Source organism: Pongo pygmaeus, chromosome 4 (assembly GCF_028885625.2).
Source record: "Pongo pygmaeus isolate AG05252 chromosome 4, NHGRI_mPonPyg2-v2.0_pri, whole genome shotgun sequence".
NCBI lineage: Eukaryota > Metazoa > Chordata > Mammalia > Primates > Hominidae > Pongo > Pongo pygmaeus.
Window position 1 is genome coordinate 140715867 of NC_072377.2, and position 27559 is coordinate 140743425.

At 40.3% G+C, this 27559-nt stretch overlaps 2 protein-coding genes across 4 annotated transcripts in view; one reads left to right on the plus strand and one right to left on the minus strand.

Annotated features, from left to right (window-relative positions):
* Positions 1-16122, plus strand: part of SMAD5 (SMAD family member 5) — a 50497-nt gene extending 34375 nt beyond the window's left edge. For all 3 annotated transcript variants that reach the window (XM_054488180.2, XM_054488179.2, XM_063665219.1), the window contains 3 exons: positions 5862-6083; positions 7809-8065; positions 10741-16122. In XM_054488180.2, the coding sequence (XP_054344155.1) occupies positions 5862-6083; positions 7809-8065; positions 10741-10884 (623 nt within the window). In that variant the 3' untranslated portion in view covers positions 10885-16122. The remainder of the gene's footprint in view (positions 1-5861; positions 6084-7808; positions 8066-10740) is intronic.
* An 8772-nt stretch (positions 16123-24894) lies between these two features.
* SMIM32 (small integral membrane protein 32) lies at positions 24895-25977 on the minus strand. Its single transcript, XM_054488182.1, has one exon. It carries the CDS (start codon positions 25955-25957, stop codon positions 25646-25648), a length of 312 nt encoding a protein of 103 aa, XP_054344157.1. The 5' UTR covers positions 25958-25977; the 3' UTR covers positions 24895-25645.
* Positions 25978-27559: the final 1582 nt, after the last annotated feature.

The window sequence follows — 27559 nt, forward strand, 5'->3', positions numbered from 1 at the left end:
TTGCTTTGCAATATAGATAGTTTTTAAATCTCTAAGCCTGAGGTTCCCCATTTACAAAATAAATAGGGATGATATGCTGGAATTATTAATATGTTGATTAAATTAGACAATACATGTAATGATCTTAGCACACAACATTAGGCCGTACACAATAAATAGTATTATTTTTCTCCTTTTGAAAATATGGACTGTATTTACTCCACTTTATTCTCCTTTTGAAAATATGGACTGTATTTACTCCACTTAACCTCCTTTTCTTTTCTCCTGATTTTCCAGAGATCATAGTGCCATTTAATAGTGTTATATGTTAGATGTCCATTGAATGTAATTTGTCTCAGCCAAACAACTGAGCCCCTTTAGAGGCACTTGATCACTCACATTTTCTCACCCTTGTAGATACTTTTTTCACTAGAATTTCTTCTCATTTCAGTCAGATTATGTGTATTTTCTCCTTTATTTTTGACAAAGTGACAAAAAGAAAATCAAAGTTAAACGGCAATGCCTGGAACCACCTGTTAGCAACAATATGTCTTCTGCCTTGAGCAGAGGCAGTGCTTTTCTGGTTCTTCTTTTCCTTTTAACCAAAATTGCCTTTTTAGTTTTGCCTAGCATTTTTTTTTTTCTGTAAGCTTCTGCTCGTTCTTAGCTCTAATATTCCTGATGTTACTCTTATAACTTCATGCGACTCATTTGTACCTGTCTTTGGTTATGGGCCTCTACATGTATAAATTTTGTATAAACTTTAAAATCTGAGCTCTTAAGACTTCTTTGGGCTTACAGTGGTTTATTTTCCTTTCTTCCTTCTCATCTGCATTCTTTGCCATTGAATACTCAGAATTGATTTATTTTCCTCTCTTTCTTCTCATCTGAATTCTTTGCCATATAAAACTCAGAATTGAGTTTTAAAAGTTAAACTATTCTATTAAAAAAAAAAAGTTGGCTGGGCACAGTGGCTCACTCCTATAATCCCAGCACTTTGGGAGGCTGAGGCAGGCAGATCACCTGAGGCTCAGGAGTTGGAGACCAGCCTGGCCAACATAGTGAAATCCCATCTCTACTAAAATACAAAAATTAGCCGGGCGTGCTGGTGGGTGTTTGTAATCCTACCTGCTCAGGAGGTTGAGGCTGGAGAATCACTTGAACTTGGGAGGTGGAGGTTGCAGTGAGCCAAGATCATGCCACCTTTCTCAATCATGGATGACAGAGCGAGATTCCATCTCAAAAAAAAAAAAAAGTTAACCAATTATTTTAAATAGCCTACATAGACCATGTGATTACTCTTACATTTTCCTTGGTGTTATTTTATTCCTGCCCCCTTTTTTTTGAGACGGAATCTCACTCTACCACCCGGGATTGAATGCAGCAGCACAATCTCGGCTCACAATTCTCCTGCCTCAGCCTCCAAATAGCTGGGATTATCATACGCATGCGCCAACACACCCGGCTAATTTTTGTATTTTTAATAGAGACGGGATTTCACCATGTTGGCCAGGTTGGTCTTGAACTCCTGACCTCAGATGATCTGCCCACCTTGGCCTCCCAAAGTGCTGGGATTACAGGTGTGAGCTACCACACCTGGCCATATTCCTGCCTTTTTTGAAAGAGAATTGAGGATCCATGATTTCTTTGCTTGATTTCAGCTCCAGGAAAGGTGCTGGGATGTAGAGCTTCCATGTATCTCTTCTACGCTTTGTGTCAATTATGAGTTACTGACTTTTATATTAATGAGTTTGGCCAGTATTTTATATTGTGTATAAACCTTTTTCTGTAGGCAGTTCTGGCATGTAAAATTTAAACATATACCTCTATTTACCCAAAGATAATGTTCATTTAGTTGTTTTTTTATTTTTCTTTATAAATAGACTTTATTTTTTAGTTCAGTTTTTGGTTCACAGCAAAATTAAGTGGAAGGTACAGAAAGTTCTCACACACTCTTTTCTCCCACACAGGCACAGCCTTCTCCATTATCAGCATCTCTCACCAGAGTGGTACATTTGTTATGGTCAGTGAGCTTCCATTGACACATGATTATTATCCAGTGGGGTTCATTCTTGGTTTTGTACATTCTGTGGGTTTTTAACACATGTATCCACCCTTATGATATGATACAGAATCATTTTTTACCTCTTAAAAATTCTCTGTGCTCTGCCTGTTCACCTCTCCTTCCCCATAACCCCTTGCAACCACTGATCTTTTTACTGTCTCTATAGTTTTGCCTTCTGCAAAATGTCGTAGTTAGAATCATACAGTATGTAGCTTTTTCAGACTGGCTTCTTTCACTTAGTAATATGCATTTGAGTTTCTCCGTGTCTTTTTATGGCTTGATAGCTCATTTCTTTTTAGCATCTCTATTAGGGTTCTCTAGAGGGACAGAACTAATAGGATATATGTAATATATATGAAAGGGAGTTTATTAAGGAGAATTGACTCATGTGATCACAAGGTAAGGTCCCACAATAGGCCATCTGAAAGTTGAGGAACAAGGAAGCCAGGGGTGGATCAGTCTAAGCCCAAAACCTCAAAAGTAGGGAAGCCGACAGTGCAGCCTTCAGTCTGTGGCCAAAGGCTCAAGAGCCCCTGGCAAACCACTGGTGTAAGTACAAGAGTCCAGAAGCTGAAGAATTTGAGTCTGATGTTTGAGGACAGGAAGCATCCAGCACAGGAGAAAGATGAAGGCCGGAAGACTCAGCAAGTCTGCTCTTCCATCTTCTGCCTGCCTGCTTCATTCTAGCCATGCTGGCAGCTGATTAGATGGTGCCTACCCAGATTGAGGGTGGCCCTGCCTCTCCCAGTCCACACTCAAATGTTAATCTCCTTTGGCAACACACCCACAGACACATCCAAGAAACAGTACTTTGCATCCTTCAATCCAATCAGTTTGACACTCAGTACTAACCATCACAGCACCAAATACTATTTCATTGTCTTGGTTGTACCACAGTTTGTTTATCTGTTCACCTGCTGAAGAACCTTTTGGTTGCTTCTAAGTTTGAACAATTATGAGTAAAGCTGGTATAAACATTCATGTGCAGATTTTTTATGTGGATATAGTTTTCATCTCATTTGAATAACAAGAAGCATGATTGCTAAATTTTATGGTAAGAGTATGTTTAGGTTTGTAAGAAACGGCCAAAGTGCCTTCTAAAATGGCTGTATCATTTTGCATTCCCAACTACGAATGAGAATTCCTGATGCTCCTCATCCTTACCAACATTCGATGTTGTCATTGTTTTGGATTTTGGCCGTTCTAATAGATGTGTAGTAGTATCTCATTGTTGTTTTAATTTGCAGTTCCTTAATGATATAACATGTTGAACATCTTTTCACATGCTTACTTGACCGATCTGTAAGTCTGCGGTGGGCTCCCTACTCATATCTTTTGCCATACTTTAATCAGATTGTTTTTGAGTTCTTTGTATATTTTGAATTATAGTCTTTTATCAGATAGAACTTTTTCAGATTTTTTTTTCCTAATCTGTGGCTTGTCTCCTCGTTCTCTAGACAGTGTCTTTCTCAGAGCAAAAGTTTTAAATTTTAATGAAGGCCAGCTTATCAATTATTTCTTTCATGAATTGTACCTAAAAAAAGGCATCATCATACCAAAAGTCATCTAGATTTTCTCCTATATTATTTTCTAGGAGTTTTATAGTTTTGCATTTTACATTTAGGTCTGTAATCCATCTTGGGTCAATTTTGTGAAGAGTGTAAGGTCTAGTCTAGATTTACTTTTTTGATGTAGCTGTCCAGTTGTTTCCTGTATCATTTTTTGAAAAGATTATTTTTTTCTTCCATTGTATTGTCTTTGCTCCTTTGTCAAAGACCAGTTGACTGTATTTACTTGGGTCTATTTCTAAACTCTATTCTGCTCCTTTGATCTGTTTGTCTGTTCTTTTATTTTATCATGATCTTGATTACTGGATCTTTATAGTAAGTCTTAAAGTCAAGTAGTGTCAGTCCTCCGACTTTGTTCTTCTCCTTTGATATTGTGTTGGCTGTTTTGATTCTTTTACCTCTCCATATAAAGTACAGAATCATTTTGTCTATATCCAAAAAATAGCTTGCAGGGATTTTGATTGGTATTATTACTCTATAGATTAAGCTGGGAAACACTGCTATTTGATGATATTGAGTCTTATTCTTGAATGTGCAGTATTTCTCCATTTATTTAGTTCTTTGATTTCTTTCATCAGAGTTTTGTAGTCTTCCTCACAGAGCATGTTCCTATTTTTTTATATTTATGCCTAAGTATTTAATTTTGGGGGATGCTAATGTAAATTATAATTTTTTTATTTTAAATTTCATTTGTTTATTGCTGCTGTATAGGAGATCAATCAACTTTTGCATATTAACATTGTATCCTGCAACCTTGCTATAATGCTTACTAGTTCCAGGAATTTTTTGGTCAGTTCTTTCTTATATTTACATAGACAATCATGTAATTTGCAAACAAAGACAATTTCCTCCTTTCCTATCTGTGTACCTTTTATTTATTTACGGCATTAGCAAGGACTTCCAGTATGATGTTGAAAAGTGGGAGAGGAGGCATCTTTGCTTTGTTTTTGATCTTAGCAGAAAACCTTCTAGTTTCCTACCATTAAGTATGATGTTAGCTGTAGATGTTCCGTATCAAGCTGAGGAAGTTCCCCTCTATTCCTAATTTGCTGAGTCTCACTTAGTTTTTTAGTTTAACTTTTTTGTTTAAAATAATTTTACAGATATTGATTATAGTTAAATCCTTCATGTCTCTGAAAAAGAATTTTTTGTCTCAAATTTAAACCTGAATTAGTTTATGTTAGAAAAACAATTAAAAATGTGTTGTTGCTGCTATGTTCTGAATTGTGTCCTCCCAAAATTCATATATTGAACCAAGGCCTGGGCACCCCCTCACTCCACCCAGAGGGTTGGGAGGGTAGAACATCAAACCAAAGAGGTTTATTCTCCAGCCTTAAGGCCTAATGCAATTTGCTTTGCTAGGTTTTCAACTTCCTTGACCCATCATCACTCACTTATTTTTTGTTTTTCCATTTTGGAATGGGAACGTCTATCCTGTGTCTATCTCACCATAAGCACGTAACTTACCTGGTTTCATAGGTTTACAGCTGGAGAGGAATTTTGCCTCAAGTCTCATATATCATATGTAGATGATATTTGGATGATACTGGGCTTACAACATTAGAGTTGATGCGGAAATGAGTTAAGACTTCAGGGGCTGTTGGGATAGAATATATGTGTGTATTTTACATGTAAGAAGGATGTGAATTTTGGGTTGCTGGGGTGGAATGCTAATGGACCATATTGAATCTCCCTAAAATTCATATGTTGAAGTCCTAACTACCAGTGTGATGGTATTTTAAGATGGAAATAATTAGGCTTGAGAGTGGGATTGTCATAATGAGATTAGTTCCCTTATAAGAAGAGGAAAAGAAACAGATCTTTCTCTAAGAGCATGCACTGAGGAGGGGCCATATGAGCACACAGTGAGAAAGCAGCTGTCTGCAAGCCAGGAAGCAGGTCCTCACTAGTTACCAAATCTTCTGGCACCTTGATCTTGGACTTCCCAGCCCCTAGACCTGTGAGAAATAAATTTCTGTTGTTTAAGCCAGTCAGCCTTATGGTATTTTATAGCCTGAGCAAGCTACGACTATTGCCGATCCTGGTATTTCTATAATTTTTTAAATTGTCATATTCAAGCTGATTTCTAGTGCCTGTTTTCTGATATAGATTCACAGCTAGGAAGGACAGTGAGACTTGTGAAATATCTGAAAATTTTCTTTTTCATGTAATACTTGGGTTAAAAGATAAACACATGGACAATCTGAGTTTCTGATATTTATTAAACTCTTTGTCTGGTTTGTTCACAGATGTTCAGCCTGTTGCCTATGAAGAGCCTAAACATTGGTGTTCAATAGTCTACTATGAATTAAACAATCGTGTTGGAGAAGCTTTTCATGCATCTTCTACTAGTGTGTTAGTAGATGGATTCACAGATCCTTCAAATAACAAAAGTAGATTCTGCTTGGGTTTGTTGTCAAACGTTAATCGTAATTCGACAATTGAAAACACTAGGCGACATATTGGAAAAGGTAATCTTGTCATTTTCCTACATTTAATCGAATTCAATCATTTGTTGTACTTGCCATGAACCATGCATTGTGAAAGGTGCTAGAAACATACAAAGAAGTTTGATACATGGCCTCTGCCTTAAGTTGCCGATATTGAAGAATATATTAATCAAATAAAGACATGATCTTCCCTCATTTTTTTGTCCTGCTTAGTGTTTCTTCCCAGTGCTAAGGATCTGAAATCATAATACCACTTTGTTTTTTGAGTGTTACCCTGACTGGAACATAAGCTGTACAGGAACTTGCTTTGTTCACAACAGTATCCCCAGTAGCTAGAAGAGTGCCTCATTGTAAATACATGACACATATTTATGGAATATTGTGTATGAATGCTAGTGAAGGATTAGAATTTTATAATTAAGGTATTTGTGGAGTATTTTGGGTTGAGATGACTCGTAAGTGTTACCATGATGTGAGAGGAGCGGAATTAGAAATGGGAAATCTAGTGTGAATGATACTCCAGTGGCTTCACCACCACTGCTCCCATCTTTTAAATTTAGACAATAAGGTTTTATTAATAATTCATCCTGCAAGATAGTTGCCATAATAAACCGGGCCCTTTTCATACTGCAATAAAATGTCAAAGTCTCATGCATCAAGTGATCAGGAAGGAAACCCATCCCAGGTAAAGTGTATTGCCTGTTTCTTGAGACATTTTGTTTTTACCCCTTGCTGCATTTTGCTGCTTTAACTTGAGGGCATCTTGGTCCAAAGTAGGAATAAAAGGTAAATAAATATAATTGTGATAGGATTTCTTATAGCAGTGATTCAAAAAAATCCTATGGCCAAAAATAAGTTGCGAAACAAAGTTTTCATTGTCTTTTGAGTTTACTGCCAACTTGCCTTAGTTTTTTCGGTGAATTGCCTCACTTCTAGGCATTGATTGTTTTTTTTCTTCCATCACAGTAGAAGTAATTTAAGGGAAATCTATTTTGTGAATTTTGAAATTCTGGAATCAGTTTTTTCTTTTTCCCCAGCATATAGTTCTAGGACCTTTTCTTTCATGGGTTAGTTTTGGGGTGGTGGAGGGATATGTTGGGAAAATACTAGGTGACTAGCTTTAGTTATATAATTTGAATATTTAATGTTAAAACTATTTCCACATATTTATGTATTTTTAAAATTTTTCTTTTTTTTGCCCTCACATCTTGCAAAGGAACATATATATTTTTAAATATAAAAAAATTTTAAGTAAGATAAATCTGCCATTTCAAAGCTCTTCTTGTGACCTGAAATTATATATGTAACTTTGGGTTTTTTTTAGTGTTGCTGTCCTCTTTGTTAGCACAAAGAGTGCAAAAGTCTGTCAAATGACTGTTTATGATAGTTGATAGCACTGAGCATTTATTTGAAAGGACTCATCAAAAGATGATTTGGGTTTTTTTTTTTTAGCCCTCTCTTTCTCTCATAGAGATGATAAATGATTGTTGGGAAAGGAAAGAGAGAACAACCTAAAAATGGATAACTTAATATGCTGCCTATTTGAGGCTTCACTCTTGCAGATGCAGGCAGACATTAACCTCTTGATTATCTTTGGCAGCAGAAGGCCATCTAGTGGTAACTTCTGTCTAAAGACTGCTGGAAGTTTGCTGTGGATTAATGAGTACTTTCGTTGCACCATACAATCTATTTGGTTTCATTATAATGATTCTTTAAGCTGACTCTTGTGATGTTTGTCTTTTTAAGGTGTTCATCTGTACTATGTTGGTGGGGAGGTGTATGCGGAATGCCTCAGTGACAGCAGCATATTTGTACAGAGTAGGAACTGCAACTTTCATCATGGCTTTCATCCCACCACTGTCTGTAAGATTCCCAGCAGCTGCAGCCTCAAAATTTTTAACAATCAGGAGTTTGCTCAGCTTCTGGCTCAGTCTGTCAACCATGGGTTTGAGGCAGTATATGAGCTCACCAAAATGTGTACCATTCGGATGAGTTTTGTCAAGGTGAGTTGTGACCTCTAACATAATTTGAGTTACTATAAATATGTATATTATGACTTTAGGTTATAATTTTTAAAAATTATTTGTTAAATGAAAGTTGATAATTGCTTTTGGCCTGATTTAACAGATTTTTAAATAAAATTATTGAGTTTGTAATTTTAACTACATAATAGATCTAAGATTTCATTTTGTAATCTAGACATAAAATGCATGATTGATATTGATTTTGATATTGAATAGGGGCTGAGATTATAAGAAAATTTTAGTTAAAAGACTAAATTTCTAGAAAGCATTTGTATTAGTCCATTTTCATGCTGCTAATAGACATACTCAAGACTGGGTAATTTATGAAGAAAAAGAGGTTTAATGAACTCACAGTTCCACGTGGCTGGGGAAGCCTCACAATCATGGCGGAAGGCGAAGGAGGAGCAAAGTGGTGTCTTACATGTCGGCAGGCAAGAGAGAATGAGAGCCAAATGAAAGGGGAAACCCCTTACAAAACGATCAGATATTATGAGACTTTATTCACTACTATGAGGACAGTATGGGGGAAACTGCCCCCATGATTCAGTTATCTCCCACTGGATCCTTCCCACAACATGTGGGAATTATGGGAGCTACAATTTAAGATGAGATTTGGGTGAGGACACAGCCAAACCATATCAGCATTTAATATTAAAATTGCTATTTGAGTCTCTTAGCTTCAACAGTTTTGATTATTATTACTAGATTTCATTAGGGTGACTTGGCAGAATTCTTTAGAATACTAAAATTGTTTGATTTCTAGCTAAGTACTGTTATTAAAAGTAATGGCAGAAGCCACAATTACTTTTCCACCAACCTTAATATTAAGGATTTGCAAAGTTCAAAGGAACTTTTCAAGTTTTTCATCTACTCTCTTCACCTGACTGTATTGACATTCCAAAGATTTGTGCTTAAAATTTGAAGATAATTTTAGTCATGTATTTAAGCAATCTGTACTATATCTACATGGTTCTTAAGAATTTAGCACAAGAAGAGCACCTGTCACACGCTGTGCATGGGTTTTTTTCTTTTTGGTATTCAGCCCCAGTCCAGTGTTTTCATGATACTTTGCTGTAGATTATTGTATACATCAGTTTACTGGTTACCCTGAAGGCATTTCTCCCTTCTTGTACAGTAATGTGACTTTTGCATATTTATTTTAATCTCCACTCCCCAATCTTCTTCACTCCCCTGACCGCCCTCCCTCTCCCACCCAGTTTTCCTGGGCCAGGACTACCATAAGCAGTAAACCAGAGAACTTGATAAATCCAGGAAAATAAAAGTGAAAAATTTCTATTTTAATTTTTATCTGGAGTTTTAGGCTAAAGGTTTCAGCTCAGTTCATCCCAGTAATTTCCCACCTTAAAGGATAATCACTATGTGACTGCCACATTAAATTATACATGCATGTATTGATCAATATCTATGATGCCTTATCTGATATTCAAACAACTAGAAAATAAAAAATTTTCGGTTAAAAAAAAAAACCTGGGCCGGGTGCGGTGGCTCACACCTGCAATCCCAGCACTTTGGGAGGCCAAGGCAGGCGGATCACCAGAGATCAGGAGTTCGAGACCAGCCTGGCCAACATGGTGAAACCCTGTCTCTACTAAAAAATAAAAATTAGCCGAGCATGGTGGTGGGTGCCTGTAATCCCAGCTACTCGGGAGGCTGAGACAGGAGAATCATTTGAACCTGGGAGGCGGAGGTTGCAGTTAGCCGAGATTGCGCCATTGCACTCCAGCTTGGGCAACAAGAGAGAAACTCTGTCTCAAAAAAAAAAAAAAAAAAAGAAAAGAAAAGAAACTCTGACATGATCTTACATGAGGCTATTTATGATTTTTATTTTTATTTTTTATATATGATTCCTTTATTAGCATTTAAGTGACATCTCTTTACATTTTTTAGTGGTTTCTCCAGGAATTACCACGTTATCTTTAACATACCCCTATCTATGTAGAGTTAATATTGTACTATTTTTAAAATGTAAAATATGAAAACCTTGCTGTTGAAGAGTTTTAATTACCTTCTTTTATTCTTTGCGCTATTCATAAATTTTACATCTGCACATTATATATCTTATAATACAGTTAAAATTTTTCCTTTAAATAGTCATTAAGTCTTACAAAGAAATTAAGAGAAAATGGTATTTATAAATATTTGCAGGCAGATTCTTTGGGGCTATGTAAATACACTGTTTCTCCTTTATATTTTACCCACAGTTTTTGCATTCTTCAATATATCTTGTCTACAGTAATTATTACTGTGGTGTTCTAGTGGTGATTTTCTATTTTGCATTTATCCCATTAAGGGAGAATGTATCTCAGATCAGAAATATTTGTTTTAATTATGAGATACTGTACTGTGTTACGTTTCTAAGATTTAAAAAAATTATGAACTATAACTGGCTCCAAGGGTTTCTTTTAAGGGAATTATATATTATTTTAGAATTCATGAATCTTTAAATAATGTAGCTGTTGTCTTGCTTTTAATTTCATGGTGAATACTAAGACTGGTTTTGTGATAGTTATTCTCTTTACGTAAATTCTACATATCTCTACTGTTAAAAGCTATCTTTTTGTGATGGTAAAATTGGTTTAGAGTGGTTGACAGTTTAAAGAGGGATTTGTGATGATATCTATTCATTTTCATAGGGTTGGGGAGCAGAATATCACCGGCAGGATGTAACCAGCACCCCATGTTGGATTGAGATTCATCTTCATGGGCCTCTTCAGTGGCTGGATAAAGTCCTTACTCAGATGGGCTCCCCTCTGAACCCCATATCTTCTGTTTCATAATGCAGAAGTATTCTTTTCAATTATATTGTTAGTGGACTTGTTTTAATTTTAGAGAAACTTTGAGTACAGATACTGTGAGCTTACATTGAAAACAGATATTACAGCTTATTTTTTTTCTACATAATTGTGACCAATACATTTGTATTTTGTGATGAGTCTACATTTGTTCGTATTCATGTTCATGTGATTAACTCTCAGAAGTGTTGTAAAAGATGCAGAGTAAGTATTATGCCCCAGTTCAGGAATTTGGCATTGATCTTAAACTGGAACATGCTTTTACTTTATTGCCCTAACAATTTTTAATTAAATTTATTTGAAAATGCATCACATGATGACAAGTTATAGTAGCTTATAAGAGGGTATATACAGTGAAGAGTAAGTTTTCCCTCCTACTCTCGATCTTCCAGAAGGTGTACTTTTACCAGTTTCTTTGTCCCACCAACTTAAAAAAAAAAAAAAGTACAATTCATTGTTTTGCAAAAGTGTATGGTAGGGGCTTAAAAGAAACTATAAAGTTTTATTTGAAGGAACACTATGCACTGCTGTAACTGGTAGTGTTCAGTAAAAGCAAAATGATAGTTTTCTAGATGACATAAAATTTACATTTAATACAGATAAGTGTTCTTCAGTGTAATGTGACTTCATGCTATATATCTTTTGTAAGACATTTCCTTTTTTAAAAAAATTATTGCAAATAACTGATCTCAAGTATATGTCATTTACTCAAAATCTGTCATAAGCATTACTATAGCTAGTGACAGTGCATGCACAGCCTTGTTCAACTATGTTTGCTGCTTTTGGACAATGTTGCAAGAACTCTATTTTTGACATGCATTAATCTTTTATTTTGCACTTTTATGGGTGACAGTTTTTAGCGTAACCTTTGATAAAATACACTCAAGTGACTTGGACTTAGATGCTTATCCTTACGTCCTTGGTACCTTTTTTGTATTAACAAACACTGCAATTTATAGATTACATTTGTAGGAAGTTATGCTTTTTTCTGGTTTTTGTTTTATTTTCAACCTAGGTTATAAGACTTATTCTATAGCTCCAACTTACGGTGCCTTTTTAATTCCCTACAGTTTTATGGGTGTTATCAGTGCTGGAGAATCATGTAGTTAATCCCATTGCTCTTACTTGCATCAGCCTCCCTATGCAAGGACCTATGCACTGGAGCCATAGGAGGCTCTTCAGTTGGGCCCCAAGGATGAGGCTACTGATTTGATACTAAATGAATCAGCAGTGGATGTAGGGATAGCTGATTTTAAAACACTCGGCTGGGCACAGTGGCTCATGCCTGTAATCCCAGCACTTTGGGAGGCTGAGACAGGCAGATCACGATGTCAGGAGTTCGAGACCAGCCTGGCCAATATGGTGAAACCCTGTCTCTACTAAAAATACAAAAATTAGCTGGGCATGGTGGTGCGTGCCTGTAGTCCCAGCTACTCAGGAGGCTGAGGCAGAAGAATCACTTGAACCTGGGAGGCGGAGGTTGTGGTGAGCCGAGATTGCACCACTGCACTCCAGCCTGGGCGACAGAGCGAGACTCCATCTCAAAAAACAAAACAAAACAAAACACTCACCCATCAACGAATATAGACTCTTCTCTCATTTATCGATGATGCTCTTTTTCCATTTTTTAAGTACTTATGTGGAAGCTAGTCTCCCAAAACACAATCTTTAAAGAGAAAAGACATGAACAAAAACTCTAAAATATCCATTTAATCAATCATGTTTTTGGCTTTGGATAAAGAACTTTGAACCAGTGTTTTTCTCGGGAGCTGTCAAATGGACACTTAGTTATGACATGAGAATGAAGAAATTATTTTGGAAAAAAAAATGACCTAATTTACCTATCAGTGAAAGCTTTATTTTCTGGTGCCTTTTGAAAGTATATGGAGTCATATCATTCTTCTGTTTAAAATGTTAGTTTGGTTTGACTTTCCACTTTGTCCTTTCTGCTCTTGTGAAGAAAAAAAAAAAGCATTTTCGAGGAAAGAATTATGCAATTTCTTTTGTTTTCTGTGTCATTATTTATTGCTTTTTCAATGTGCAGCCAGTGGATGGTTTTAGTTCTTTCAGATGAACTGCCATTTGTGTTTCAGCTCACAGTTTTTTGCTGGGTAAAAGAAATACTTTCTGACAGTCACCTGAGCCTTAAATGTAAGTATTACATGACATGCATTCTGTTTCTTCCAGAGTTCTGTTGGCCACACGAAGGAGAATATTTGCTTACTTGATAGAACTTTGGCATTTTCATCATTCTTTTACTTACCAGGCTTATGATAAGCATGATCTCTGGAACAAATTTGTAGGAAAAAATTACTCCAATTGAATGACGGATGTATGTAATCAACTTCATTGGGCTGCAGTAAACTAGTGGAAATTAGAGAGTTGTTTTATTGGTGTTTTCTACTGTGAGTTAATTAAAAATTGTTTTTATTTGGGGTCATTATGTCACGGTCTTGAGTTAACAAGATTTATGTGATTGGCCTTTTCTTTGTTTTCTCTTAGGAGTTGTGTCTCATGAATGACAGTACTAAAGCTATTGACAACTAAAGATTTTGACAGAGAACTATAAGCCTGTTGTATCTCCTAAAAGTTGTCAACTCCCCACCCTTGGACTTTAAATGAAAACTTTATTCAGTCCTGCTATTCTTACAGTCCCTAAGGATTTTCATGTATCTATATATAGGAAATAAAATTTGCTAGTAAGATTTTTAAAAACTGGCTAGTGAAAGGAAAGTACCTCTGAAGGAAACCATTTTAGCAAATTACGGTTATATGTTTTAATTTAATCTACAGAATGTTTTATAGTAAAATTCTAGCACCACTAGAATAATCACATAACATGTACAATATATTTATGCTGGCTGAAAAGACAGAATCTGGGAATAATACAATTGCAACCAGTTTGGTAATGCAAAAAGCAGAATAGAATGAAATCTCAGTAATGAATTAAAGCAACAAAAAGATATTGATTGGCAAAAAGCAAGATATAAGAGATGCATTTGCTTAACATCTCTACATAATATTTATGGTCTGGTCAGTATTGGTCTGGTCAGTATTGCCTGGCTGACATGAAATGTAAACTAGTAGGCACGTTATTGATCTGCTAAAACTAACCCTTTTTTAAAGACGAAATTTAAGGAAGACGTCAATCAAAATGTCAGATATGTGTGTCAGAATATAAATAATTTTTCACATTGTATTGTTGCTATATTAAAAAAATAGAATTGGTTGGGTTTCTGAGGTGAAATCCAGAGTGAGAGTACTAGACAGTTCAACAAGCCACATCTAATGGCACAGATAGAGGATGTAGCTATTTTATACCTTTCATAACATTTGAGAGTAAGATATCCTTCAGGATGTGAAGTGATTATTAAGTACTCATACCTGAAATCTGTTGTCAAGATTAGAACTGGGGTTCATGTTAAAAACCTTCCATATTACCTGAGGGTACCTGTGGGGAACAGTTCCTTCCCCTGTGTGGTAGCATTTTGTTGGAAGAGAAAGTTTATACGAAAAATGAAATTCTTCCAACAGCAGAGAAACTCTAAAAAGTTTGATAGTACCTATCAAAGTGCTGTACTTCTGTGATAGAGAACATCTGATGTACCAATTTAGATCTATTTCTTTATACTTTTTCTAGTCAATTGCTTAATAGTACTTTGGATCATTATCACCTTTGCCACTTAAAATATATAAATATCCTTTTTACTTCATGAGGAAGGAAGAATTTTTTGATAATTACTGAGTTCAGTCTTTTGTGATGACTTGTATTTTGGACTTATATTTTAACTTTAAAGAATGTCAGATCCCTTCTTTGTCTTACTAGTTAAATCCTCACCTAATCTCTTGGGTATGAATGTAAATGTGTGTCATCGTTATATTGTTCAGCTGGATGAGCAAGTATCTTAGGGTAGTAGGTAGCCTGGTGGTTTTAGAAGTGTTTGGTAATTTTTATGGAGAGAGTTTTCCTAAGTGGTGGTTTATAGGTGGTATCAGATATTATTAGGGCAGCTTTTTGGGGAGTAATCTCAGGTCTCCCAGAGCAGCAGCATTTTTCTCATTGATAAAAGTAAGATTCTTAGGAGCTTTTCTTATCACACAAGATGCATGAATCGAACGTGAGAATTGAAGGCATTTCTTCTGCATAAACAAAGAATTCTACCTGCTGGACAGAAACCTGGAAAGTTCTTTGGAGTTCGCTGAATTGCAGTTTAGTATGTCCTGATTACAGAGTGACAATATTTATCAAGCCTTTGTCATATTGGATTATCTTATCTCCTGAAATACAACTGTATTATAATTGAAACGACAGCCCAAAATTGGATGGTTTACCAAAACCAATGAAAGGGATTTCACACATCAATTTTTATTTCTGTTTTGAAGAGCACATGCTATATAATAATTGCTAGTAGCAATTGCAGTAAAACAGGTGATAAGTTATTTTCTCTGAAAAGATCCAGTCCTAGAGCAGGATTCTTCGATCATTCATGGCAGAGTGAAAAAGGTTTGTATGGTTCTTGTCCAAATAACTCAGTTCTTAAAATTCTTAAAATGATCATAAACCATTATCCTTTAAAGTTTTATTTGAAGATGCTGTTAAAGTACAGAATTTTGTGTACAGGTAGATTTTTCCACCCCTCATTAATAGTGCCTTCTTAATTAAACAGACTGGTGTTAGCTATAACAAAACTCCAGTAAGGCCAAAGAATCCCAAGTTCTTTGTGGGGAAAAAAAAATCTTTTAGGGTCAGATTTTCCCTTCTAATATCATTGAAGACGATGTTGCATTGATTTATTCATAAAGTATTTTAACTATAGGAACTCTAGAAGATAATGGTTAGGCAAGTGATTTTTTTTTTTTAACATGGTTGGCGTAAGTTGTATTTTGAAATTCACTTATTTTAAAATCGAAGAGGATTGTAATCATGGAAATAGAATGTTTCTATCTACCTGCCCACATTTTCTTAAAAAGATATTTCATATGCAGATAATGAAGACCAAGCTGATGGCTGCACTGTAGGTCTGCTGCTTATTTGTATTTGTTTTGCTTCTGTTTACGTTGTAGAAGCTGAAATTCTAGCAACATGCTTCAATTCTGTTATTTTGATACTTATAAAAATGTATTAGGTTTTACTATATTGTGCTTTTCAAAGCCATAACTCTTAAGAACTTTGTTTTTGCATATTGTTTGCTAATTCTTTGTTTTAATAAACCTCAAAACCTGCTTAATGTGTCTTTTTTTGTTTTGTTTTGTTTTGTTTTGTTTTGGCTCTGGAGTTGGCCTGCCTGCGTTTGAGTCATGGGCCTCATAGCTTAGACAAGTTGCTTAACCACTCTATGCCTCACTTTCCTGACCTGTAAAGGAAAAGTCTACTTCATAGGAAGGATTTGAGGGAAGATTAATTGAAGTGTAATACAAATACAGTATTTAGAACAGTACTTAGAACATAAGAACTCAAATCTTAAAATTTTTACTGTCTTTTACATTTCCACTAGTTCTTTGATTCAGAATAATTACTTCTTATGTTGCTTGACCCCGGTGTATCAACCTTTGGTTATCCACTTTGAGAATTTACAATTTTTTATTTTCTTTTGTCTTCTTCTTTTTTGAAAAAATTTTAAATCACAGACTGACTTTGCATCATTGTCACTATGGTGCACACTTTTACCAACCTCTGAATTACATATACAAGACATGCGAACTCATTCTAATTAGAAAAGAATGGTGAGCGAGGCACAGTGGCTCATGCCTGTAATCCCAGCATTTTGGGAGGCTGAGGCAGGTGGATCACCTCAGGTCAGGAGTTCAAGACAAGCCTGGCCGACATGGTGAAACCCCGTCTCTACTAAAAATACAAAAATTAGCCGGGGGTGGTGGCGCGTGCCTATAATCCCAGCTACTTGGGAGGCTGAAGATAGGAGAATCGCTCAAACCCAGGAGGCGGAGGTTGCACTGAGCCAAGATCTTGCCATTGTACTGCAGCCTGGGCAACGAGCGATACTGCATCTCAAAAAAAATAAAATAAAATAAAATAATGGAATGGTGAAAAATCATGTGCCCTTGCCAGAAATGTAGAAAAACCCTAACTACATATTAACCCTAGAGGATAAATATAAAAGCACTTGTTCTTTTTTTTTTTTTTTTCCAGAAAAAAAAAAGACTCTCTATTCAAGCTTGTCCAGCCTGCACCCATGGGCTGCATGTGGTCCAGGACAGCTTTGAATACGGCCCAACACAAATCAGTAAATTTTCTTAAAACATCATGAGATTGTTTTGCGAGTTTTTTTTTTCTTTTTTTTAGCTCATCAGCTATCGTTAGTGTTAGTGTATTTTATGTGTGGCCCAAGATAATTATACTTCACTGTGGCCTAGGGAAGCCAAAAGATTGGATATTCCTACCAATTTCTGAGAATCAGTTCCTTCCTATGTCTTTTTACTTAAAAGGCATTTTGTAAGGTATTTTGTAGCAACATCACTGGTTGGTTTAGAAGTGTATTTTTTTAAAAAGCACACTTGTCCTGGCGGAAGAAGGTTCAGTGAGCACTAAGAGGATGTTGGCTTCTCTTGGGTTTAAGATAATTAGTTTTCAGGTTGCTGTAGCCAAAACAGTTCAGGTGATGAGGGGGTGGGACAGTGGCTAATACTATTTTGTATTACAGCAGTTTTGATGCAGGTATTGTTTTATAAACATTTTTAAGATTGTCAGTAGACTGCAGCAATGCTTATAAGGAAGATTTATTTAGAGCTGTGTAGTATTTATGATTGAAAGAAGGAAGCATTTTTAAAACACCCCTCCCATTTAACATTTTAAATATTACTGATTTTTGTCATTGAATTTGTAAGTCTGTAATAAACTTTACAAAAACAAAAATAACTTGTTCTTTCTATCTAAATCAGTTTTTCTGTTGAAAAAAAGGGTAATGAGGCTATAGGGAAAATTCAAAGAAGAACTATGGGTGGCTTGCTTAACCATCTCCATGTTAAAGTATGTTGGATGGGAAGTGGGAAGAGGGATTTAGACTGGTGGTGTGAAGACTTATCCATATTGTATCAAATGGGTGTGTGTATAATTCCTAGTGAGAGATTTTCTGAGGCAGTTTATTGATGTTTAGAGATGGATTTTGAAAAGATCCTTATACTTTGTCTTAATCACTTACCCCTTCTCCATCTAATAAACCTCCTCCATTATTTCATTTTAAATAATACTTTCATTTGAGATAAATGCTGAGAATTTTAACAGTGAGAAAAGTAAAAACTGAAACCCCAAAACCAGTAGCAAAGGTTTATGAGTGTGCCCTTCTAACCTGTTCCTGGTAGTCACTGTACATTGATCCTTGGCTTTCTTTGACAGATACTTTGCTGATTATAGATGGAGCTCTAGGTCCTTTTTTGAAAGGGTTCTCAGAGAAATTGGTTTGGTTCCAAAGTGTTTCTTGAGTTCTTTTGTACCTAAGAAAGCTTTTCATTCTGCATAGCGTTTATCACCATCCAACATATTATGTATTTCTTTACCCTGTTTATTGACCGTCTTACCTCATGGGAATGTAAGATCTGTGAGGACAGACCTGTGTTGCCACTGCTAGAACAGTTCTTGATATGTTATAAGTAAGCATGCCAATATTTGTTGAATGAATGAGAGTACTGAAGCAAGATGTGAATTTTTTAAGTATTAGAATTTACCTTTTAAATAATGTAATATTTACTTCTTAGTTGAATTGCTTCTAGCTCAATGTTTTATTAGCTCTCTTTATGTCTGAGAAGTGGTTTGATGTGGGGTGGGATATTGAGGGGGCTGGCTAAAGTATAATTGAGAAGAAGGGGAAATTCAGCTAAGAAAGCACTCATATCTTTTCTCTTTGAACTTTTGGACTTTTGCTCCAAAGTTATCAAATTCTTGGAATTGTTGCTTGTAGAACCTGCAAAATTAATAGTCAAGTTAGAGCTTTAACCTGTTTACATTTAATATTTTCCCAAATAAAGTAGGAAGAGCATAGTTTCCTTGATACACTTGACAAGAGAAAATAACCCCAAAAAGTGTACTTTTAATTTCAGAGCTTACAGAAGCTGGGGTGTTAAAAATTTTGTAGTGTGATTTTAGTACCCTGGTTTAGACCCCATAATATCCTTCCGTAACTGTTGTACATAAGGGGCAAGCCTTTCATTGCACTCAGGTGGGAGTGGGAACAACGAATACCTTTGAGAGAGAGAACGTATGATAAAACAAATACGTGAACCATATTTGTGCTTCAGAATAAAAGATTAATTTTGCTGAAGAGTGTGTGTGGGTGATGTAGGGGGAGAAGTTCAGGAAGAAGAAACAACAAAGGGTCTGGAGGGCTTTTTAGATTTTGTCCACTTTACAGTTTTGCCAACATCAGTTCAGAAGTGTAATTAACAGTAAACTTTCCCTAATTGCCTTTTGTTTACATAAAATTGTGTGAAATATGGTTTTCATTAACTTAGAATTGTTTAGATCAAGTTAGTGAATTCAGTGAAGGTGAAGAATGCAGGCACAAACTAGTAATGTGTAACTAGTAAGGCTGGAGAGATGATGTTCATTTGAAAAGAAGGTCCTTTCCTTTTATTGTCTGTTTAATAAACTGCTGTAAGCTTACCAATGCCCATTTGCCCTTTCATTGCAGAACACCTGTGTCCAGCTGGATACCACATTTCCTAGCTTTTTTTGGCTAGGTATGGTCATGTGACTAAGCTTGGCCAGTAGGATATTAGCAGAAGTGATAGGCACCACTTCTGCATTATATCTGGAAGAGGAATGCACCCCTTGCTCTTTTCTCCTTCTCAGTGGCTGGAATGCAGATATGAAGGCAGGATCTAGAATAGATACCTTGAAGTGGACATGGAAGCCGAGGGATGAGGATGGCAGTTGTGCTACCCCTGAAAGAGTACTGTGAGAAAGAAACTTGAGTGGCGGATGGCTTTGTTATAGCAGCTTGGACTGTAACCTAATTAATAATAACTTGCCAATTCAGTGATTACTACAGGTCCAGCTTTATGGTAGGCAGTAGGGCTGGAATCATAGTTCTTGTCGTCATGGGAAGTGAAGCTATAACAGAGTAGTTCCGAGTTCATTAGGTTAATCAGTTTTGGAGGGTGGAGAAGCAGGACCCACAAATGAGGGATATTTTAAACTATAGACTCTACTTCTGTGTTTCTGAATATTTTTGTTTTTTCTGGCCCTGAGCCGTATGAGCTTGTTCATTCATTTGACTAATATTTGAGGGCTTGTTAGATGTCAGGCTGAGGAATAAGAACGGTTAAAACAAAAATTCTTTCCCTTAAGGATCTTCATTCTGGTTAATGAAGACACCAAACAAGGTAAATAAAATATATGGTGTGTTTACTAGTAAGCTCCAAAGAGAAAAAAAATAAAGCAGGAAAGGAAGTTACCAGCATTGGGGAACAAGGTGGAATTATAATTTTAGATATAGCAGCCAGGGAAGGTTTCATTGAGTAAATAATCTTTGATCAAAGTCCAGGAAGACGAGGAAGTTGTTATGTGAAGCAGTGATTTAACCAGTTCTTATTCAAGGCAATTCAGAAGGCATGTGAATGTTACTGCAATGATCTGTGCTTTTCTGCAGAAAAGGAGTAATTCAAGCAGAAATAGCTAAAGGTACAAACTTTTAAGTTGCTTGTTCTTTAGTCTCTGCAGGAGATACAGTAATAACTGAAGTGTTACACAGATGGAGACGGAAAATGTTAGTTGCTAACAACTTTGGATTACCACCCCTAGGAAACCAGCCACTTGGAAGACCAATCAATAAAGGAGTGTTCAACTCAATATTTCACCTGATACAAGGTTAGTTTAAGGTGGAAACTCAAAGGATATGTGCTCAGATGTAAATACACCTTTCAAATTTACTTTAGCTCTGTTTTCCCACTATATTTCATTCAATAAATATTTATTGCCTATTTTCTGTTTAAAACTATGCTAGGCATTGGGAAACAGCAGTGAACAGGACACATGTTGTCCCTGTTCTCTGTTCATACAACTTACATGTTACTAGTGGGAAGAAGCATTGGGCTACTAATTATGCAGTTATTTAGTAGCTGTGATTGGGGGGGCGATATGGGGTTATGAGAGGATATAATCTTACCCGAGGATTTAGGCAAGTCCTTTTTGAGGAAGAAACATGTAACTGGAGACCTGAAGGATGAGAAGGCATCAGCCAGAGGAAGGAGGAGAGACAAACAGCTTAGGCAGAGGGGCCTTAGGGTTTGAAAGGCCACTGGAATGTAAGAGGAGTGAGAGAAGACGAGGCTGGTGGGACCAGATGATTCTGGTCCTTATTAGGCTTTTGTGTTTAATCCTGAGAGCAAAGAGAAGCCATTGGTGTAGATGCTGGGGCTGGAGGCAGATGTGTTTATTGAGTGAGGAGAGACAAAAATGGAAGTAGGGCTTTGAGTTAGGGTTGTGATGGTGGACATAGACAGGAGTAGATGGAGTAGAGTGGTGCCTAGGGGGTGATGAGTTACATATTGGAGGATGAGGAAGAGTTTAGGGTAAAGAATGACCACCATGCATTTTTTACTTTGGGCAGCCATACGCTGGTGCAGTCTATTCAGATGAAGACTGAAGGAGGGTCTAATTTAGACAGATGAGTTTGAGGCTTGTTGAGTTCGAAGTTTCCCATGAGATACCCAAATGGAGGTGTTGAGTGGGCTCAGGGATAATGTGGAGAGAGTCATCTGAAAAGCAACTGAAGCCATGAGAGCGGATGAGATAGTTTGGGGGAAAGTGCAAAGTGAGAAAAGACCCAGAGTAGCTGTCCTCCAACTCTGGGCATACCTGTTGGGAAGTACAGAACTCTTTACTGTTTCCTGATAGCACGTGGCTGAAAAAGGACAGGTCACTGACAGAAAGTAGTTTGTACTGCTGCATGCGCTTCTGAAATGGCCATCTTGGTTAATAATGATAGCTCACATTCAGGGCATTTACTACATATCAAACATGAGCTGAACACTTTACTGATAATGTTTCACTCCATATTGAAAATCCTTTGAAGCAGGTATTGTCATCTCTATTCTACAGATGATGAAACGGGCTATCAGAAATACAAAAATAACAATGAAGGCATGGAGTGGATGATCAAGCTCAGGTCATTGGCTCCAGGACTCAGACTCTTGGTCACCACTATGCTACCTCTCCTTGGCTCCTAGCATGTGCAACTACCTCCCCACCGTGATCTCCAGCCTCTCCCCCAACCCCCACCAACAAAAATGTCTTTACCTCCACCCTTTTGGCTGCTCACTGTGGCTGGTTATAGCAGAGGAACCCAAACACCTGTGACATGGGCCCTATTCCTATTTTTAGCCTGCCGTGCCCTGCTCTCCAAAGGTGGTTTCAAGACATCTTGGAACTGGTGGGAGGGCAAAGGGCAGGAGGATGTGTATGCACAGGTCTACTCCCAGACAGTCATCTCTCTTAGCTTGGGCTGCTTCAATAAAATACCATAGACTGGGTGGCTTAAACAGAAATTTATTTTCTCACAGTTCCGTCAGCTAGAAGTCCTCCAAGATTAGAGTTCCAGCTGAGTCGGTTTCTAGTGAGGGCCCTCTTCCTAGTTTGCAGATAACCATCTTCTCACTGTGTCCTCACATGGCCTTTTCTCTGTGCCTGCGCCTGGCCAGAGTTGAGAGCAATCTGTGGTCCCAGAAGGACACTAATCCTATCAGAACAGGGCTCCACCCTTATTATTTCATATAACTTTACTTTCTTACTCTAAATACAGCCACTCTGGGGGTTAGGGCTTCAACATATGAATTTTGGGAAGACATATGCATTCAATTTTAGCACCACCTAAATATCCAATCACCATGTTGTAGTCCACTTATTCTAAATATTGTAGAGGGCAGATTTGAATTCAGCCACATCCCTGCTTCCCAGAAGAGAGTCTGGGGCTGGGTTCAACATGAGGAAGAACCCATTACCCCTCAGTCTAATAACTATCCTAGAAAAGAGAACCAAGTTACTCGGGTTCACAGTGCTGGCAGATAATACCTTTACTGACCCTGTGTGCTTTCTAGATTCCAGGTCTATGCAGGCTCGATTACCCAGAAACTTATTCCCAAAGTGTCTACTCATTTGAAGCGGCGGCTTAGGTGGCTGAGGCCACTGCAATCCTGTAGAGACATCAGAGAGAGCCCAAAAGCCTCCTGGATTACTCTGGCTTGAGCTGATTCTGGCCCAGGAACTACAGGTGAATCCTAAGCCAGTCATCTACTCATGTTCTCCCATGAAGGAACCAGTCCTTGCATTTGTTTGTGGTCACAGAAGACAGTGGGCCCTAGTGAGAGCACATCCTGTTGGTGGGGTCTCCTCCCAGCAGCAGTGCTGCTTCAAGCCTATAGCTCAGTTCTACAAATAGCTATAGTTTGGATGCTCATTTTGGTGCAAGCATTATGCTAGCATGTTGTTATTGGTTATAATAACTTTGGTTATACTGTATTATTCAAACTTGTAGAGCTAGGTGATATAATGCCCATTTTGCAGATGAGGAAATAGGCTCAGATAGGTTATTTGCACAAGGCCATACAGCTAGTGAGAGGTGGAGCTGGGATTTAAAGCCAGGCATTTGAACTCCAGAGCCTGTACGTTTGACCACTCTGCATACTACCTTCAGATCTGGCCATCAGGACATGTGGTGGAGGGATACTCTGCTTCTACGTTAGTCTCCTACCCGTCAGAAGCCCTTAGGCCAAGGCTGAAGGGTCCCCCTACCCCCTCAGAAGCCATCAGACCAAGGCTGAAGGGTCCCCCATTTCAGCAGCATGTGATTTTGTATGCCAGCCAGGGGCCCTCATATCTCTCACATTTATTTCCATCTAGTCCAAGGTTCATGCAGATTAGCTTGGGTTGCCTTTATTATAGGCTGCAGAGGTTTGGCTACCTTTCTGAAGACTAAACTGAAATGCTGTGTGAGGTGATCGTAGAATTGGCATCATTAAGACCTGGCGGGTATTAGTTCTGGAAGGCGTGAAGAATCAAGCCTAGGGGGGCTTTTCTGGTTTCTATGCTTCCTCTCCAGTGCTTCCTGGGATAGGAGCCAGGAGGGAATCTTGGACACTGACTGAGGAGAAGTGGTGGGCTGGGCTGGCCTGGGCTGGGCTGGGCTGCGCTGGGCCTCAGGAGCCCTGGCCAGTCTCTCTTCCTCAACCTTAATCTGGCCTCAGGAACCAGTTTCAGTGTCACAACTTTGAATTGTTGCAGAATTTTGTGCCTGTATGCGTTTGGCCAGGGCCAAGAGTCCTTAGTTTTCTAAAGATTGCCAAAGCCCAAGTGACCCTGGCATGTGTTAGAATGACTGGATTAGACAGTCTGTCAAATTCTTTTTCAGTCAAACCTTCTCTAAGCTCTAGTGCTCCATTGAGCCAGGTGACTCCTGAAACTATTTTAAAGCCCCATAAAAAGACTCCCTAGAATTGGGTTAACTTTGGTTAAGGTTATTACAAGCCTTTCTAGTCCCTCTCAAGTTCTTTGAAGTTGATTTCCCCTTAACTGGGTTTATGCATCCATTTCCCTCCTGCCAGGTTCTCCAGGGCAGGCCCCTATCTCCTTTGGGAGGAAGTGCTGGGCAGCTGCCCCACCACCTGACCTTCAGGGCTCTTCCTTCACCAGATGGTTCTGGTCCAGATATGGCTCTTCAGGGGTTTCAGGCCCAGGGAAGCTCAGAGCAAAAGGGAAGATGCCAGGTGGAAGGAACTGCCCTGCAGAAAGGGTCCCCAGGAGCCCTGTTAATGGGAATTTATTCAGCAGGTCAGGCAGCAATTTTCCCTGGAGACCATCCTGAAAAAAAAAAACTTCCCCAAGGAAGTAATTGACCGACCCTGGGAAAAAGCTGAAGACAGGAGGTAGTATCATCAAAATGTCCTGGGCGGGGAGGTGGCTCTCGCTTGGGTCTGCTGCTCGGGATCGATCTACCCTTATCCCCTTTTCCAAAGCGGCGCAAACAATTACCAGCACGTTCTCAGCATTAGGTCTAATTGGGTGAGTTTTTATTGTAGAAATGTGGCCCCTGAAGATGTGAGACACGTAGATGGGCCCCTGCGCCTTTCCACCGGCCTCCCACTGCCCGTGCCCACAGAAGAAACTGGGTCCTTAGACCCAGGCGGGACCCACGGAAACCCCGCGTTCAGTCATTTCCCAGGGGGATGCGGCCCCCGAGTGCCAACCTTCCAAAGTTCAGGTGAGTTCACGACGCTCGGATCCTAGTGGGGACCTCCTCGGTGTCAAGGAGCAAGAGAGGCAGTAGCAGCTGTGGGGAAACAGCCACAGGGCCTGCGAGTCCAGACAGGTAGCTCCAGGCTAGTTGCACGCTCGCGGTTCCTGCCCCTTCCGTGTGCAAAGTAGGGAAGTCAGCAGGCGGCGAGCAAGCCTCCTGCGCCCGGGGCTGGCGCGCGTTTCAGGAAGGTTTCCCGACTCGACCGCCGTCTTTCGGGAAGGTTTCCCGACTGGACCCTCTGTCCAGAGGAAGAAAGATTTGGCCAGGGGATCAGAATCACGGTACCTACGGGTACTGGGATCGAGACCCTACACAGGCTCCCGACGCCTCGGTCTCCCTTTCCTCTCGAGTTGCCACTCTAGTTCAGGAAGGGTCTTTGGGTCAGGGCGCAGTGTTCCCAGGGGCCAGCGATCCCCGGCGTTATGCCCTCCCTACCAGGCTTAAGCTGGCTGCTATTGGCTAGGTCGGGACGGGGCGTCCGGCGACCGTGGCTCAGTCCCTGGCTACACCGGCCGCGTCTTCCAGGGCGCGCGGGCGTCGCGCAGCGAGCGGTCGTGGGGCAGCGCGGCGAAGGCCGAATGGCGCAGCTGGCAACCGATGAAGAGGACGACGAGCGCCACCGAGAGCAGCAGCAGGAAGAAGAGCAGCAGGTAGGTGGGCAAGTCGGGCTTTGTGGCCGCGCCGTCCCTCATACCGCGCGCAGTGGCCAGCTCCAGCGGCAAAGCGCCTTCTGCCTTGACCGTGGCTCCTGGGGCCAGCGCGCTGCCTACCGCCGCCTCGGGGCCGCCCGTGGCGTTGAATATGTCGCCGTACATGGCCCGCGGGTCCCGCCGACCCCAGCCGGACCGCTTCACTTGGCCTGGAGCATACTGGCGCGACCCGGCGCCTCCATGGCGCGCCCCTCCCGCCCTGCCGCGCGCAACTGACCGAGAGTCGGTGCCTTGGGGCCGGCGGGGATTGCAAAGACCCCGGGACGTGTCCGCTCACTCGCCTCCGCGCTCAGCTGCCTTCCCCGCCGGCTGGCGGACCCCAGTGCTCGGAGCTGGACAGTTCTGTGCGCGCTCCCCTCGGGCTCACCGTTTCTCGCCGTCGCCACCAGCACAGAGGTCCCAGTCACTGACTCGCCTTTCGGCTTTACAACAGCCCGCTCAGCTCGGAACCTCAGCTCCAGTGAGCTCCAGGTGCTGGGCGCCTCTGGGCTGCGGCGGTGGGGAGACGCACTCAGCGAGTGCAGCCGGAGCCCGGGGTCTCTGCTGAGTGCCCGGTGGCAGAGCGCACGGAGGGCGGGTGGCCAGGGAGTCCTCCGCGTCCTCCGGCGCCGCCGCCACCGCAGCGTCTCGGAGCAGTCCTGCAGCCTCGGGTCCCTGTCGAGACGCCCGGTGTTCAGCGAGCTTGTCCCCACTCGCTCCGGCTGCTGCGCTCCTGTTTTGAGCAGGAGACTGAGCTTTCTGGCGGCTCTGAGCGCGCTCGTGTCCCGGGCGGGGGTGCGGGGGAGGGGCGGGACTGGCGGCTGCTGCCTGGGGGAGCGGCTGCGAACCAATGAGGGCAAGAGAGAACGCGGCTGCGACTGCCCCCGGCCAGGCCTCACATCACTCAGGGACAGAGGGACAGAGACAGGGACAGAGAGAGAAAGAGAGAAAAGCACAGGGTCACAGGAAGACTGACTGGCAAAGACACAGTTACAGACCTATGAACAGAGCCACACGCCAAACAGGGACAAACCGTTGAGGTAAGCAAACCAACTCAGAGACAAAGCTCAGCCGAGCGTGCACACCTGCGTTCATTATCCTCCTTGACAGGCTCCCTCCAGGCATGGCCTGGTTTGTTCCGAGTGCCCACTGGCTGCTGGGTAGCGCAAGCCGGGCACACCACCTCCAAGGGTGTGCAGACGCGCTCCCAGACAAGCATGTTCAAGCCGGGACTGATTCCATGGGCCCCATGTCCTCTCCGGCTGCGTCCTGCCGGTCTGTGTGCATCTCGCACCGTGTGCAAGAATGTTCAGCTCCCTTTTGCCTATTCTGCCTGGGCACAGAGGGGCAAAAGGAGGACATGGCGCTGGCAGTTGCCCCCCTGCCCTTGGCAGCCCTGGAAAGGCGAGGTAGCCAGGACAGAGGTGTGCAATCTGTTGGATTGAGTGGGGAGGTGTCTCCTTTCCCAGGAGTCTGAACTGCTCACTTTCTCTGCGAAGTCTTCCAGGACCCCTAGACTAGAGTGGGAACAAACACCCTGGACCACCACAGCCCCTGCACTTCTCAACAAGCACCTACCCCTCACCTCTGGCCTGTCATTTTCTTTCAGGGCCAGAATTAGGGGGAGGTAGGTGAGAAGCCTAGGGCACAATACTGAATGAGACACTTGCTCTCAGAGTCTGCAAGTGCAGGGTTGGGAGTAGGTTTCTCCTTCAGTTTTGCCCCTAG

What these genes read in the sequence shown, in the direction of transcription:
- SMIM32 (XM_054488182.1), bottom strand. Translation starts at nt 25,957, where the DNA reads ATGTACGGCGACATATTCAACGCCACGGGCGGCCCCGAGGCGGCGGTA.